This window comes from Lepidochelys olivacea (assembly GCF_965140295.1).
Source record: "Lepidochelys olivacea isolate rLepOli2 genome assembly, chromosome: 5".
Lineage (NCBI taxonomy): Eukaryota > Metazoa > Chordata > Testudines > Cheloniidae > Lepidochelys > Lepidochelys olivacea.
The window spans coordinates 647,845-660,252 of NC_140415.1; the positions used below are offsets into that span (position 1 = coordinate 647,845).

General features: G+C 60.3%; 1 protein-coding gene across 1 annotated transcript; it reads right to left on the reverse strand.

Moving 5' to 3' along the window:
- Positions 1 to 795: 795 nt before the first annotated feature.
- LOC311520449 (avidin-like) lies at positions 796 to 5,010 on the reverse strand. Its single transcript, XM_084627900.1, has 4 exons — positions 4,920 to 5,010; positions 3,566 to 3,779; positions 1,919 to 2,039; positions 796 to 1,409 (listed from the first exon to the last, which is right to left on the reverse strand). The coding sequence occupies exons 1-4, from the start codon at positions 4,989 to 4,991 to the stop codon at positions 1,301 to 1,303; spliced, it is 516 nt and encodes a 171-aa protein (XP_084484026.1). The 5' UTR covers positions 4,992 to 5,010; the 3' UTR covers positions 796 to 1,300.
- Between the last annotated feature and the right edge of the window lie 7,398 nt (positions 5,011 to 12,408).

Here is a 12,408-nt window from a genome sequence, read left to right on the forward strand (position 1 = left end):
CACTGCTTTTGAGAAGGCCTGCAATGCGCACCAGGTTGACCCTAGAGACAGGCTCCAGCATCTCACCCCCTTACTGTGTCCCAAGGCCATAGGGATGTTCAGCCAGATGGATGGGGTGGAACCTGGGGACTATGAACTGTTCAAACAAGCCCTGCTGCGCAAGTTTGAATTGACCCCCGAGGTATACAGGAAAAGTTTCCAGGGTGTGCAGAAGACCCCGGGGATGACCTACCTGCAGATGGCCACCTTGATGGGTGACCGCCCTTCTGTGGTGGTTAAGCACTGGAACAAGTTACCTTGGGAAGCTGTGGAATTTCTGTCATTGGAGGTTTTTAGAACAGTTCAGACAGACACGTGTCAGGGATGGTCTCGATAATATTTAGTCCTGCCTCAGTGCAGGGATTGGACTAGATGATCTATCAAGGTCCCTTTCATTTCTACATTTCTATGATTCTATGATACAGACAAACCAACAGGAGAGTACAAGGAAACGACGAGACCATTTCAGTCAGCATGATGGGCAGTTGAGAGGGGGGATTGAATTGCTGAGAAAGAGAGAGATGGGGAAATATATTCGCAACCCAGCATGCTCCACCGATGCCGTATGACCCCTCTACATTAAGTAGTTCCCCATCACTCTCCTTGTCCCAGGTCACTATGCAGTTTTAAGTAGCCTGCTGCAGATGGTGAACTAAGAACTATTTTCAAATAATAATAACACAGAATGGCACAATATTTTTCCGTTGGAACAAAGTTTATTTGGTACCTAGAGTCCAGAACTCACGAAGGGCTGAAACTTTCTAAGAGAAATGAACCTTTGAGCTGGGAGCACTGAGAGTGGATAGTCCTGTGCGAACGTAAAGGCCATTTAGAAGGGGAGCACCATTTCCTTGGGACTTCAGTAAGGTTGGTGCAATCTCTACCATAGACTGATGGAGAGTGAGGAAAGGAGTGAACCCAGGGCAATAAAGCTGCCAGGAGTGTCTCAGAAAGGCCCCAGCTAATGGGAGAGATTTCGGAACCATCCAGGGAAGTCAGAGAGGGGCAGGTGGGCGTCACGACTGAAAAAGCCAAGAGAGATAAAAACACAAGAGACTCATTTGCCTCCCGCGCTAGAGTATTGCTGAGAAATGAACTAAACTGCAGCGTTGGGGGCGAGGCAGCGATTCTGGGGGGGTAACCAGAGAGCGAGGGGGAGATGGAGACAGAGACGGGCGACTCTGCTGGGCGAGACGCTCGAGAGAGGCCAGAACAATTCAAGACCGGGTGGGCACAGGAACCGCGGAGCTGGAGAGCGTGTTCACTGTGCTGCTGGGGTTGGAGCTGGAGCGTCGCAGGGTGGAGAGTGCTGCTGAAGGATTTTCCCCCGCTCTACATTTCGTTTCCGGGTGAAAACGTTTGTGCCGACCCTGCAGGGAAGCACAGAGCTGGTGTTACTGGCCTAGCATGGGCCTGCACTGGGGGCTGCCCAATACAAGGAGAGGCAGGAGCACCAAGCTCCCCTGGGGATGCTCCCCCCTCACAGGATGCCCACACTCCCGCTGGGTTGCTCACCCATTAGCAAGTTCTTGAAGAAGAGCGATGGGAGGACATGGCCCTGCCCCGGCCTGACCCACCAGGGGATCACACACAGCCCTGGGGTGTGACAGGGCCCAGGGAACTCAGCACATTTGGGGAATAAACCTTCATTCATGTTCACACCACCTCCTTCTCCTCCAGCCAGGTACAGGGGATGGATTTGTGATTTTGGGCTGAGAGCCCTGCCCTGCCCTTGGCCATCTCATCCCGCACAGCCCCAGAGCCGGGCTCGGGATCCCAGCCCTTGGCACAGCGCCGAGCAGAGACGGGGCCAGGCCCTGCAGTCCCCGCTCTGCAGGCTGCACCTTCGCTCCCGGGCAGTCTGTGCCCCGTCACCCACCTGGTCGCTCTCCAGCCATCTCCAGGGGATCCAACCTCCTCACGCAGCAGCCACATGGTCTTCAGAGTTTCCTTCCCTTTATCATCCACGAAGCACTGGCCCACGAAGACGGTTGTCGAGTCTGCGAGGGAGCCGGAGAGGAGACAGAGGGAGAGACGGTGCCACGTGCTCGGTGTCCCCCAGAGACACCGAGCCCAGAGCCCAGGGTGGAGGGAGGGGGTGCGCTCTGTGGCGATGACACGACTCCCGGGCCACAGGCATACAAAGAGCCCATCTCTCCCCGATGACGCACTTTCCCAGGCACCGGCCCAGACGGCGGAGCAGTGCAATGACTCCATTTTCAGGGGCGGCTCCATGAGCCGGGTCAGGGCCAGGAAGGGGAGAGGCCTGCAGACTGGGGGACACTTGGACTCCACCTCCCAGGCCCCACATGCCGAGGCCATCTCCAAAGTCTGCTGGCTTCCTCCTCACCATCACCATCTCCACCTCTTCACCATCTCCTTCAGGCCCTGGTTCTACCCCTCAGCCCCTGGCCTCCCCAACCCTCGGCAGGCCATACAAAGTGCAGCTGATATCTTCCTCCCGGTCATTTGATCACGCCATTGTCCTCCCTGTGATCAGCTGCAACCTGGCCTCCCAGGTAACCGAGCCCTGGGGACCTCCCCCAGGTATCCCAGTGTCCAGCCTGCCATGGCTGGTCGAGCCAGAGGGAGCTTTTGGAAACAGACTCCGTCTTGACGTAAAGATTCCAAGTCATGGAGGATCCACCATGTGCCCAGCTCAGTTGTCCCATTGGCTAATCACCTGCACCGGTAAAAAGTTCCACTTCATTTCTAATTTGGATACGTCTGGTTTCAGATTCCAGACACCTTTGTCTGCTAGATTAAAGCATCATCGGCTGTCAGGAAGCTCTCCCCATGCAGGTTCTTGCAGGGTTTAGCTTCACTGCGATAGCTGACGTTAGTCCCCTGCGTTACAGCACTAACCTAGCTGCAGTGAGAGCGGCCACACCGGAGTTACACGGAGCCACTGGGTTAGCAGAATGATTGAATTAGCTGCTGATGAGTTGTTGTAACTGGAGCTGTTTCACCCCCCGTCCCCCTGCATTACTAGCTAGAGCCTCAGCATCACTCAGGCTTCAACCCACCCCACACCCCCCATGGACCAGCTATCTGGAATTTAGGTAAGCTAGACACGTGTGTGTGTGTGGCCAGGAGTCGAGTTTGGGGTGACTCTCAAAGTGTAACTTGAGCTAACTGCTGTGCACACCCATAGGCCATGATCAGACACCTCCGTAACCTTCTCTTGTATCAGCTAAATAGATTGAGCTGCGTCAGTCTCTCCCCGGGCGGCCAGTTTCCCAGAGCTCGAACCATCCTGGTAGCTGTTTTCTGACCCCTTTCCAAGACTGTAATATCCCTTTGAAATGCGGACAGCAGAAATGGACACAGTAGCCAGTAATGGGCTTGCTGGTGCCATATACAATTCATTATTGAACACAATTACTGCACTGAGTCACATATTTCCCACAACCATTTCTGGCACGCGAACAAACCAAAATAATCCTCCAAGTGCCCCCGGCACCCCCCATTCATGCTGACAGTAACTCCCCCCCACCCCAGCCCCGAAGCAGCGTGTGGTACGTACTTGAGAACTTCTCCCAGTTCACAGTGAAGCCGAAGGTCGGCTGGCCCCTCTGTTTCGCGTCATGCTGGGCTCCCTTCAGGGGCGACCTGCGGATACAGTTGCTGGTGGCCGTCACCGCTGTGAGGTAGTCGCCGGAGAATTCTCCTGCATCGTTAACTTCATGTATTTCCATCAGCGAGCGCAGCTCATTCCGCCACAGTCCGGACAGGTCACACTGAAAGGGGAGCAGACGTGGTCCCACGCACCGCACTGCATGGTCAGACACTCAGCTGAGACCGTGACCCCGAGAGCCCCAAAGGCAAAAGAGAGACCCTGCAAACTAGGAAATAAAAACCAAAGTGCCTCGCCTGCGCTCTGGTTCCTGAGATCCCAGGGGACCAGCTGGTCATGAGAAGAACCTCTGGCCCAGGTCATTGTGGGCGTGGAGGTTGTGTTCCTAGTGGCCATAATTTCTGATGGAAGATTAGTGAGCTCCTGGCTTTGTCCAGCAAAGATCCTTCCAGGCAGGGTCCCAGCGCACCAGAGGGAATGGCCTTGCAGATTCCCCTGCGTCTCGCCATGGTCAGCGTGTGCTTTTACTGAAATCCAAGCATTGCATTCCTCGTGCTCGCTCCCACACCTGCACTGTGGAGCTTCCTGCCCGCAGGTCAGGGATGGGCACTGCTGAGCACAGACTCGAAGAGCCGGAGTCCGACCTTACACAGCATGAAGCAAAGAATGGCCAACGCCAACAGTTCAGCACGTGACTCCGACCCCCCAGACCATAGAAATGTGGGGCTGGATGGGACCTGGAGAGGCCATCTGGTCTAGTGCTCTCTGCTGCCGCAGGCGGACGTTGTACCTAGACCACCTCTGAGAGGGGTTTATTTAACCTGCTCTTAAAAACCCCCAGAGACAGGATGGCACAGCCCCAGTGCTTAACACCCTGATGGCGGGAACGTAGATCTGAGTATCTAACTTAAATCTCCCCTGGTGCAAACTGAGCTGAATCCCTCCTGCCCTCCCAGCTGGGCACTGTCCTCTTCGTGGCAGCCTGTTACAGACTGGACTCGTTATCAAGTCCCCTGCTCGGCTGGTCTCCCCTACACTAAACATGCCCAAGTCAGGCCCCAAAACAGAGAGGTTTAAAAAAGGTGTTGTGGTTTTTGTCCTGTCGAGCCACCGGCCCCAGCACCTGCCAGGCCACCACCCGCTGACATTTCGCCAGATCGACGGAGCAAAGGGATTCTGGCCCCTGCGGCAGAAACTATCCCTGGAACAACCCTCTTGGCCCCTCGGCCTGCCCGATCCTGAGACAGCCCAGAGCCAGCGCCCAGCCCCCTCGGCCCCTCACCCTGCCCAGTCTGCCCCATACCTTTCTCTCTGAAGAGGTGCCAACAGTCACCAGAGCCAGGGCGAGGAGCAGGGAGAAGCCGATTTTCCCCATCGTCACTTGGAGTAGAAGCCACCTGCAGAAGCCAATTGAGTCTCCCCAGCACTTAGTCTGGGGCCACCAGTCAGGCCCCGTCTTTATATCCCCTCGCAGCAGGCAAGGGCTGCAACCTGAGCTGCGCTGGTTCTCGCCTTGCTGGCAGTTCCCAGAAGCGAACGGGCACTTCGGTTATTTTGTTTATGTCTCACTGACATTCAATCTCCAGCCCCAGCTGCTGGCAGGGCCAGCAGGACAAAATGAAAAGAAGGGACGTGTGACCTGGGCAGTGATGTGAGGAGTGCAGTCAACGTGACCCCCTATAGATAGATCCCAGCACACAGGAGAGGCGGAGCGAGAGCACCCTGTGAAGGTGCCTTAGCCAGGGCAGCAGCAGGTGGGAGAGGTAAGCTGAAGTGCTGCTCATTGAGCCTTGAGGTGCTGACAGGCCAGAGGCCTCCCCGGGTTTGCTGGCATCTCCCGGTTGGAATAACTCCGACAGTGGTTCCTGGGATAGAAGGTTTCTGTCACCAGCCCCACACAGTGTCAAACGCATCTGAACATGCGTCTCTTTTCAGTGGCAGTCCAAAAAGTGAGGTCCCCTTGGTGCTTTCTGCTGGGAGCCCAAATCCTGAGAGTGCTCCTGTAACCCAACGTGCCTAGGTCAGTCCACACTGGCACTGCCAAAGCCAGGGCAGGCTGCAAAAGCAGAGCTGATTCTCCCCAAACTGGTGCGTAACACTGAAGTTCGACTCACCAACCTGTCACACACAGTGCTCCTGATCCCCACCACACTCGTTGTCAAGAAGCCAAAAACAGAAACCACCCAGCCCCCTTTATTGCATTCCAGCCTCTGGCTCCCAATCAGCACCTAGGTCCAGTACAGTGAGAAGTTATTTAAAACTCTACTCACTATACAAAATGTTCTTGTAATCCCCAAATCGCCAGCCACATTCCCAAATCAATACTAGTTTGGATCTTACCCAAAATACCACTCTGCCAACCAATCCTTTAGTATCGAAAACTAAAGGTTTATTAGAAAAGAAAAGAAAAGAAAAGAAAAGAAATGTTAAATGGTCAAAGCAGTCAGACACATACATGTGACTTCAGAGTCCATACATCAGGTTCTTAGCAGCATGGGTGAGTTTGCTGGCTTGTAGAGTCCCTCTGGAGAACATCCACAGCTTGGACGGGCCATTCAGTCCTTTGTTCAAAGCTTCAGTGGGTAGAGAAGTTGCTCCAGAGGTGGGAACCAGGATTGAAGACAAAATGGAGAAGCTGCAGCTGCCTTTTTGTATCCTTTGCCACATGGCTCGTACATCCTTGGTCCCAGACACAAGCTCCCAGCACATGGGCATGGAAAAGCTCCTGGAGTCCCCTGTCCATAAGCATGTCCCTACATGTCCGCTGACTCATCGGCATAGGCCCTGGCGTCTCTCAATGGGATTGCTGTACAGCTGATTGCCCTTGATGGGTCGTCAAGCAGGCTGGGTAGTGCTGCTGTCAGTCTGCCTGGGGGGGCCGCCTAGAAACACAGCACAGGTTGGGGATGCAGGTATATCACACATAGTTATAACTACGGCTAAGATTTTGTCACGGATATTTTTAATAAAAGTCACGGACAGGTCACAGGCAATAATGAAAAATTAAGAAAAGCCCTGTTCCTGACTTTAACTAAAAATACCCCTGACAAAACGGGGAGCCCAGCTGTGGGGTCCCCACACCCCCTGCAGAGGTTGGGCAGCTGTGTGGGCTGCTCCAAGTTCTCGGGGCCCCCAGGGCCTAGGAGGGCTTGGAGCTGCAGGGTCCCCCAGCTTGGAGCTCTGGAGTATCTCCGCCACCCACGGTGGCCAGGAGCCCTGGGGGGGCCCCTCCGCCCGCAGCGGCTTGGGGCTCTGCGGAACCCCACCGCCTGTGTTGGCCAGGAGCTGCGGGGAGCCCCTGCTGCCTGCGGCAGCCAGGAGCTGCAGGGAGCCCCTGCTCCCTGCATCAGCCAGGAGCTGTGGGGAGCTGCAGCCCCATGGCCTGTGGCAGCTGGGAACCTCAGGGGGCCCCCGGTACAGTGCTGGGTTTAACATAAACTACTAAAAAACTGAAGGGGAAGTTAAAAACAAAGATTTGACAAGGAAAGGAAACTGTTTCTGTGCTTCTTTCATTGAAATGCAGATGGTTAAAAGCAGCATTTTGATTCTGCCTAGTAAAGTTTCCGAGCTGTAGTAAGTCGCTGTACAGTTGTAAACTTTTGAAAGAACCAGAGCGGTTTGTCCCGAGTTACGAACATTTCAGAGTTACGAACAACCTCCACCCCCGAGGGGTCGTAACGCTGAGGCTCTGCTGTATTTTACTCGCTGTTAGCAACTTACTTAGAACTCCAGATACATAGCAGATCAGCCTCTCTCTGGCGTCCGGTTGCCTTTTCTTTTTAGCTGAAATCTCTCTGATGGGCAGGGTCCTGTGCCTGCTGTTCCACCGTTTGCCAGGGGAGGGCGCTGCCAGGAGCACCGTTGGAATCGTCCTCGTTTCTCGGCGACTTCCTCCTGTGCGTTGGCTGAGCCATGGGCCTGGCACCCCGCCGCGCCAGGATTCCCCGTACCCTTTGAGTGGGGCGTTTCGGCCGGTTCCCCCCAGCACACCAGTGGCCCGGCCGCGCCCTGTAGCCCTTCTGCCAAGTGTTGCTGGCAGCTCCGAGGGCCGGGGTCCGTTTGCTAGGCTTCCTTTTAAAGACGTAAAGAACAGCATCTCGAACCCCGCCAAGAAGCTACCCGCACCACGTGGCTGCCCTTGGCAGGCCATGCGTCCCCACCCGCAAGCCCCGAGTCCCAGGGCTTAAAGCAAAGAGAACTTTCTCGGGGACAGACGTGTGTGTCGGGGGGGGGGGGGGCCAGAGAATAAACCTGGGGAAACCAGCTAACAATACAGTAACGCACTTAGGTAGGGCCCTGCCCAGCCCCCCCCTCACCCAGGGTGCCTCGGCGACAGCCCCAGCCTCAGACCTCCTCTGCCGGCGGGAAGCGGCAGCCGGGTGCCCAGCATCGCCCTCGGCCAGCGCCAGGCTCGCAGCTGGCTCCGCTGTCTTGGGGCAGGCCAAAGACGCTGGCAGGCCAGTGCTCGCCGGGCTGCGCCGGGGCTCTGCCTCTGACCCCGCTGAGGGGATTTCAGCTTCGACTGCTCCAGAGACCAGCACTGGAATCCCTCTGCTAGGCAGCGGCTGTCCGCCACTTCAGCCCCGCTACCTCGCCACCACCGCATCAAAGGCACCTCAGCTCTGCCCAAGGCCCTTCGGGGGTTACCGGGACAGGCCCGGCTCTAAAACGCCACGGTTTGTTTTTACCGATTTTCACCCGGATTTCTGGACCACTCAGTTATCTGAAAATACCGATTGTACTAAGGAAGTCCAGCGCCTGGCGTAAGGGAGATGTTGAGGTTAATAATCCCTTAGTCTGGGTAAAGGCGAGGCTGCCTCTCAAAGTGTGGCAATGTGGGAAACGACACTGTGACGAAGTGGGAACGTTCTTAATGTTTTCTCTGAATACTGAGTGGGTGCCTCAGTTTCCCCTAGGTATTTCTTAAGTATCTAGGTCAGGGGTCTCAAACTCAAATGACCACGAGGGCCACATGAGGACTAGTACATTGGCCCGAGGGCCGCATTACTGACACCTCCCCCCATGCCACCCTCGGCCCCGCCCCCACTCACCCCTTTCATGAGGCCCCACCCTTGCCCCGCCTCTTCCCACCCCTTCCCTGGCCCCATTCCAACCCCTTCCCTGAAATCACCACCCCAACTCCACCCCCTCCCTGCCCCCAGGGGGTGCAGGAGGGATGCGGGGTGCAGCAGGGGGCTCAGGGCAGGGGGTCGGAGTGTGGGGTGCAGGGTGCGGCAGGGGGCTCAGGGCAGGGGTTGGGGTGCAGGAGGGATGTGGGGTGCGGCAGGGGGCTCAGGGCAGGGGTCGGGATGCAGGAGGGATGTGGGGTTGTCACGGAGTCCCTGGGCGATGCTCTGGAACTGCTCCCCATGAAGCCAGTCAGGACTCTGGGGAAGTCGCCTTTCTGTGAGCAGCCTGTCTTCAGGGCACACAGCTCACCCGGCTTCCCCCTTCCTGGGTCTGACCTCGGAGCATTCAGCATCCTCTGCCCCTCCGTGCGCTTCCCACAGCGAGTCCGCTCAGGCGGGGTCCTGGGGCAGCCAGAGGGTCCTGCCCCCCAACTCCGCAGTCAGACGGGACTCTCAGCCAGCCAGTAAAACAGAGGTTTATTAGACGACAGGAACATGGTCTAACACAGAGCTTGCAGGTGCAGAGAACGGGACCCCTCAGCTGGGTCCATTTTGGGGGGCAGTGAGCCAGACAACCACGTCTGCACTTCACTCCATGTCCCGGCCAGCCCCAAACTGAAAACTCCCTCCAGCCCCTCCTCCTCTGGGCTTTGTTCCTTTCCCGGGCCAGGAGGTCACCTGATTCCTTTGTTCTCCAACCCTTTAGCTCTCACCTCGCAGGGGGGGAAGGGCCCAGGCCATCAGTGGCCAGAAAACAGGGTGTCGGCCATTCTCTGGGTCCAGACCCCTGCACACACCTGCCCTCTAGGGCTCTGCAATGATCATACACCCTTACCCCACCCCCTAGATACTTAAGAACTGCCTAGGAGAAACTGAGGCACCCCCACACTATTCAGAGGAAACATTAAGAACAGTCCCACTTCGTCACAGGGCTGCAGCAGGGGGCTCAGGACAGGGGGTCGGAGTACGGGGTGTGGCAGGGGGCTCCGGGCAGGGGTCGGGGTGCAGGAGGGATGTGGGGTGCAGCAAGGGGCTCAGGGCAGGGGTCGGAGTGTGGGGTGTGGCAGGGGGCTCCAGGCAGGGGTCGGGGTGCAGGAGGGATGTGGGGTGCGGCAGGGGGCTCAGGGCAGGCGTCGGGGTATGGGGTGTGGCAGGGGGCTCAGGGTAGGGGTCGAGGTGCAGGAGGGATGTGGGGTGCAGCAAGGGGCTCAGGGCAGGGGTCAGGGTGCAGGAGGGATGTGGGGTGCGGCAGGGGGCTCAGGGCAGGGGTCGAGGTGCGGGGTGCGGCAGGGGGCTCAGGGCAGGGGTCAAGGTGCAGGGTGTGGCAGGGGGCTCAGGGCAGGGGTCAGGGTGCGGCAGGGGGCTCAGGGCAGGGGTTGGGGTGTGACGGGGGCTCAGGGCAGGGGTTGGGGAGCAGCAGGGAGCTCAGGGCAGGGGTCGGGGTGCAGGAGGGATGTGGGGTGCAGCAAGGGGCTCAGGGCAGGGGTCGGAGTGTGGGGTGTAGCAGGGGGCTCAGGGCAGGGGTCGGGGTGCAGGAGGGATGTGGGGTGCGGCAGGGGGCTCAGGGCAGGCATCGGGGTTCGGAGTGTGGCAGGGGGCTCAGGGCAGGGGTCGGGGTGTGGGGTGTGGCAGGGGGCTCAGGGCAGGGGTCGGGGTGCAGGAGGGATGTGGGGTGCAGCAAGGGGCTCAGGGCAGGAGGTCGGAGTGTGGGGTGTGGCAGGGGGCTCTGGGCAGGGGTCAGGGTGCAGGAGGGATGTGGGGTGCAGCAAGGGGCTCAGGGCAGGAGGTCGGAGTGTGGGGTGCAGCAGGGGGCTCAGGGCAGGGGTCGGGGTGCAGGGTGCGGCAGGGGGCTCAGGGCAGGGGTCGGGCTGTGGCAGGGGGCTCAGGGCAGGGGTCAGGGTGAAGGAGGGATGTGGGGTGCAGCAAGGGGCTCAGGGCAGGGGTCGGGGTGCAGGGTGTGATGGGGGCTCAGGGCAGGGGTCGGGGTGCAGGGTGTGACGGGGGCTCAGGGCAGGGGTCAGGGTGCAGGAGGGATGCGGGGTGCGGCAGGGGGCTCAGGGCAGAGGTCGGGGTGGAGGGTGTGATGGGGGCTCAGGGCAGGGGTCAGGGTGCAGGAGGGATGTGGGGTGCAGCAAGGGGCTCAGGGCAGGGGTCGGGGTGCAGGAGGGATGCGGGGTGCGGCAGGGGGCTCAGGGCAGGGGTCGGGGTGCGGGGTGTGGCAGGGGGCTCAGGGCAGGGGTCGGGGTGCAGGAGGGATGCGGGGTGCGGCAAGGGGCTCAGGGCAGGGGTCGGGGTGCAGGGTGCGGCAGGGGGCTCAGGGCAGGGGTCGGGGTGCAGGGTGTGACGGGGGCTCAGGGCAGGGGTCGGGGTGCAGGGTGTGGCAGGGGGCTCAGGGCAGGGGTCGGGGTGCAGGGTGTGACGGGGGCTCAGGGCAGGGGTTGGGGTGCGGCAGGGGGCTCAGGGCAGGGGTCGGGGTGCAGGGTGTGACGGGGGCTCAGGGCAGGGGTTGGGGTGCAGGGTGCGGCAGGGGGCTCAGGGCAGGGGTCGGGGTGCAGGGTGCAGCAGGGGGCTCAGGGCAGGGGTCAGGGTTGGGGTGTGACGGGGGCTCAGGGCAGGGGTCGGGGTGCAGGGTGTGACGGGGGCTCAGGGCAGGGGTTGGGGTGCGGCAGGGGGCTCAGGGCAGGGGTCGGGGTGCAGGGTGCGGCAGGGGGCTCAGGGCAGGGGTCGGGGTGCAGGAGGGATGTGGGGTGCAGCAAGGGGCTCAGGGCAGGGGTCGGGGTGCAGGGTGTGACGGGGGCTCAGGGCAGGGGTCAGGGTGCGGCAGGGGGCTCAGGGCAGGGGTCAGGGTTGGGGTGTGACGGGGGCTCAGGGCAGGGGTCAGGGTGCAGAAGGGATGTGGGGTGCAGCAAGAGGCTCAGGGCAGGGGTTGGGGTGCAGGGTGTGACGGGGGCTCAGGGCAGGGGTCGGGGTGCGGCAGGGGGCTCAGGGCAGGGGTCGGGGTGCAGGGTGTGACGGGGGCTCAGGGCAGGGGTTGGGGTGCGGCAGGGGGCTCAGGGCAGGGGTCGGGGTGCAGGGTGCGGCAGGGGGCTCAGGGCAGGGGTCGGGCTGCAGGAGGGATGTGGGGTGCAGCAAGGGGCTCAGGGCAGGGGTCGGAGTGTGGGGTGTGGCAGGGGGCTCAGGGCAGGGGTCGGGGTGCAGGGTGTGACGGGGGCTCAGGGCAGGGGTTGGGGTGCGGCAGGGGGCTCAGGGCAGGGGTCGGGGTGCAGGGTGCGGCAGGGGGCTCAGGGCAGGGGTCGGGGTGCAGGAGGGATGTGGGGTGCAGCAAGGGGCTCAGGGCAGGGGTCGGAGTGTGGGGTGTGGCAGGGGGCTCAGGGCAGGGGTCGGGGTGCAGGGTGTGACGGGGGCTCAGGGCAGGGGTTGGGGTGCGGCAGGGGGCTCAGGGCAGGGGTCGGGGTGCAGGGTGCGGCAGGGGGCTCAGGGCAGGGGTCGGGGTGCAGGGTGTGACGGGGGCTCAGGGCAGGGGTCAGGGTGCGGCAGGGGGCTCAGAGCAGGGGTCGGGGTGCAGGGTGCGGCAGGGGGCTCAGGGCAGGGGTCGGGGTGCAGGAGGGATGTGGGGTGCAGCAAGGGGCTCAGGGCAGGGGTCGGGGTGCGGCAGGGGGCTCA

Coding starts and splice junctions, on each gene's coding strand:
- LOC311520449 (XM_084627900.1), bottom strand. CDS start 4,991: ATGGGGAAAATCGGCTTCTCCCTGCTCCTCGCCCTGGCTCTGGTGACT. Junction 3,780..4,919: donor GCACCTCTTCAGAGAGAAAG/GTATGGGGCAGA, acceptor CTCCCCTTTCAG/TGTGACCTGTCCGGACTGTG. Junction 2,040..3,565: donor GAACTGGGAGAAGTTCTCAA/GTACGTACCACA, acceptor GCTCCCTCGCAG/ACTCGACAACCGTCTTCGTG.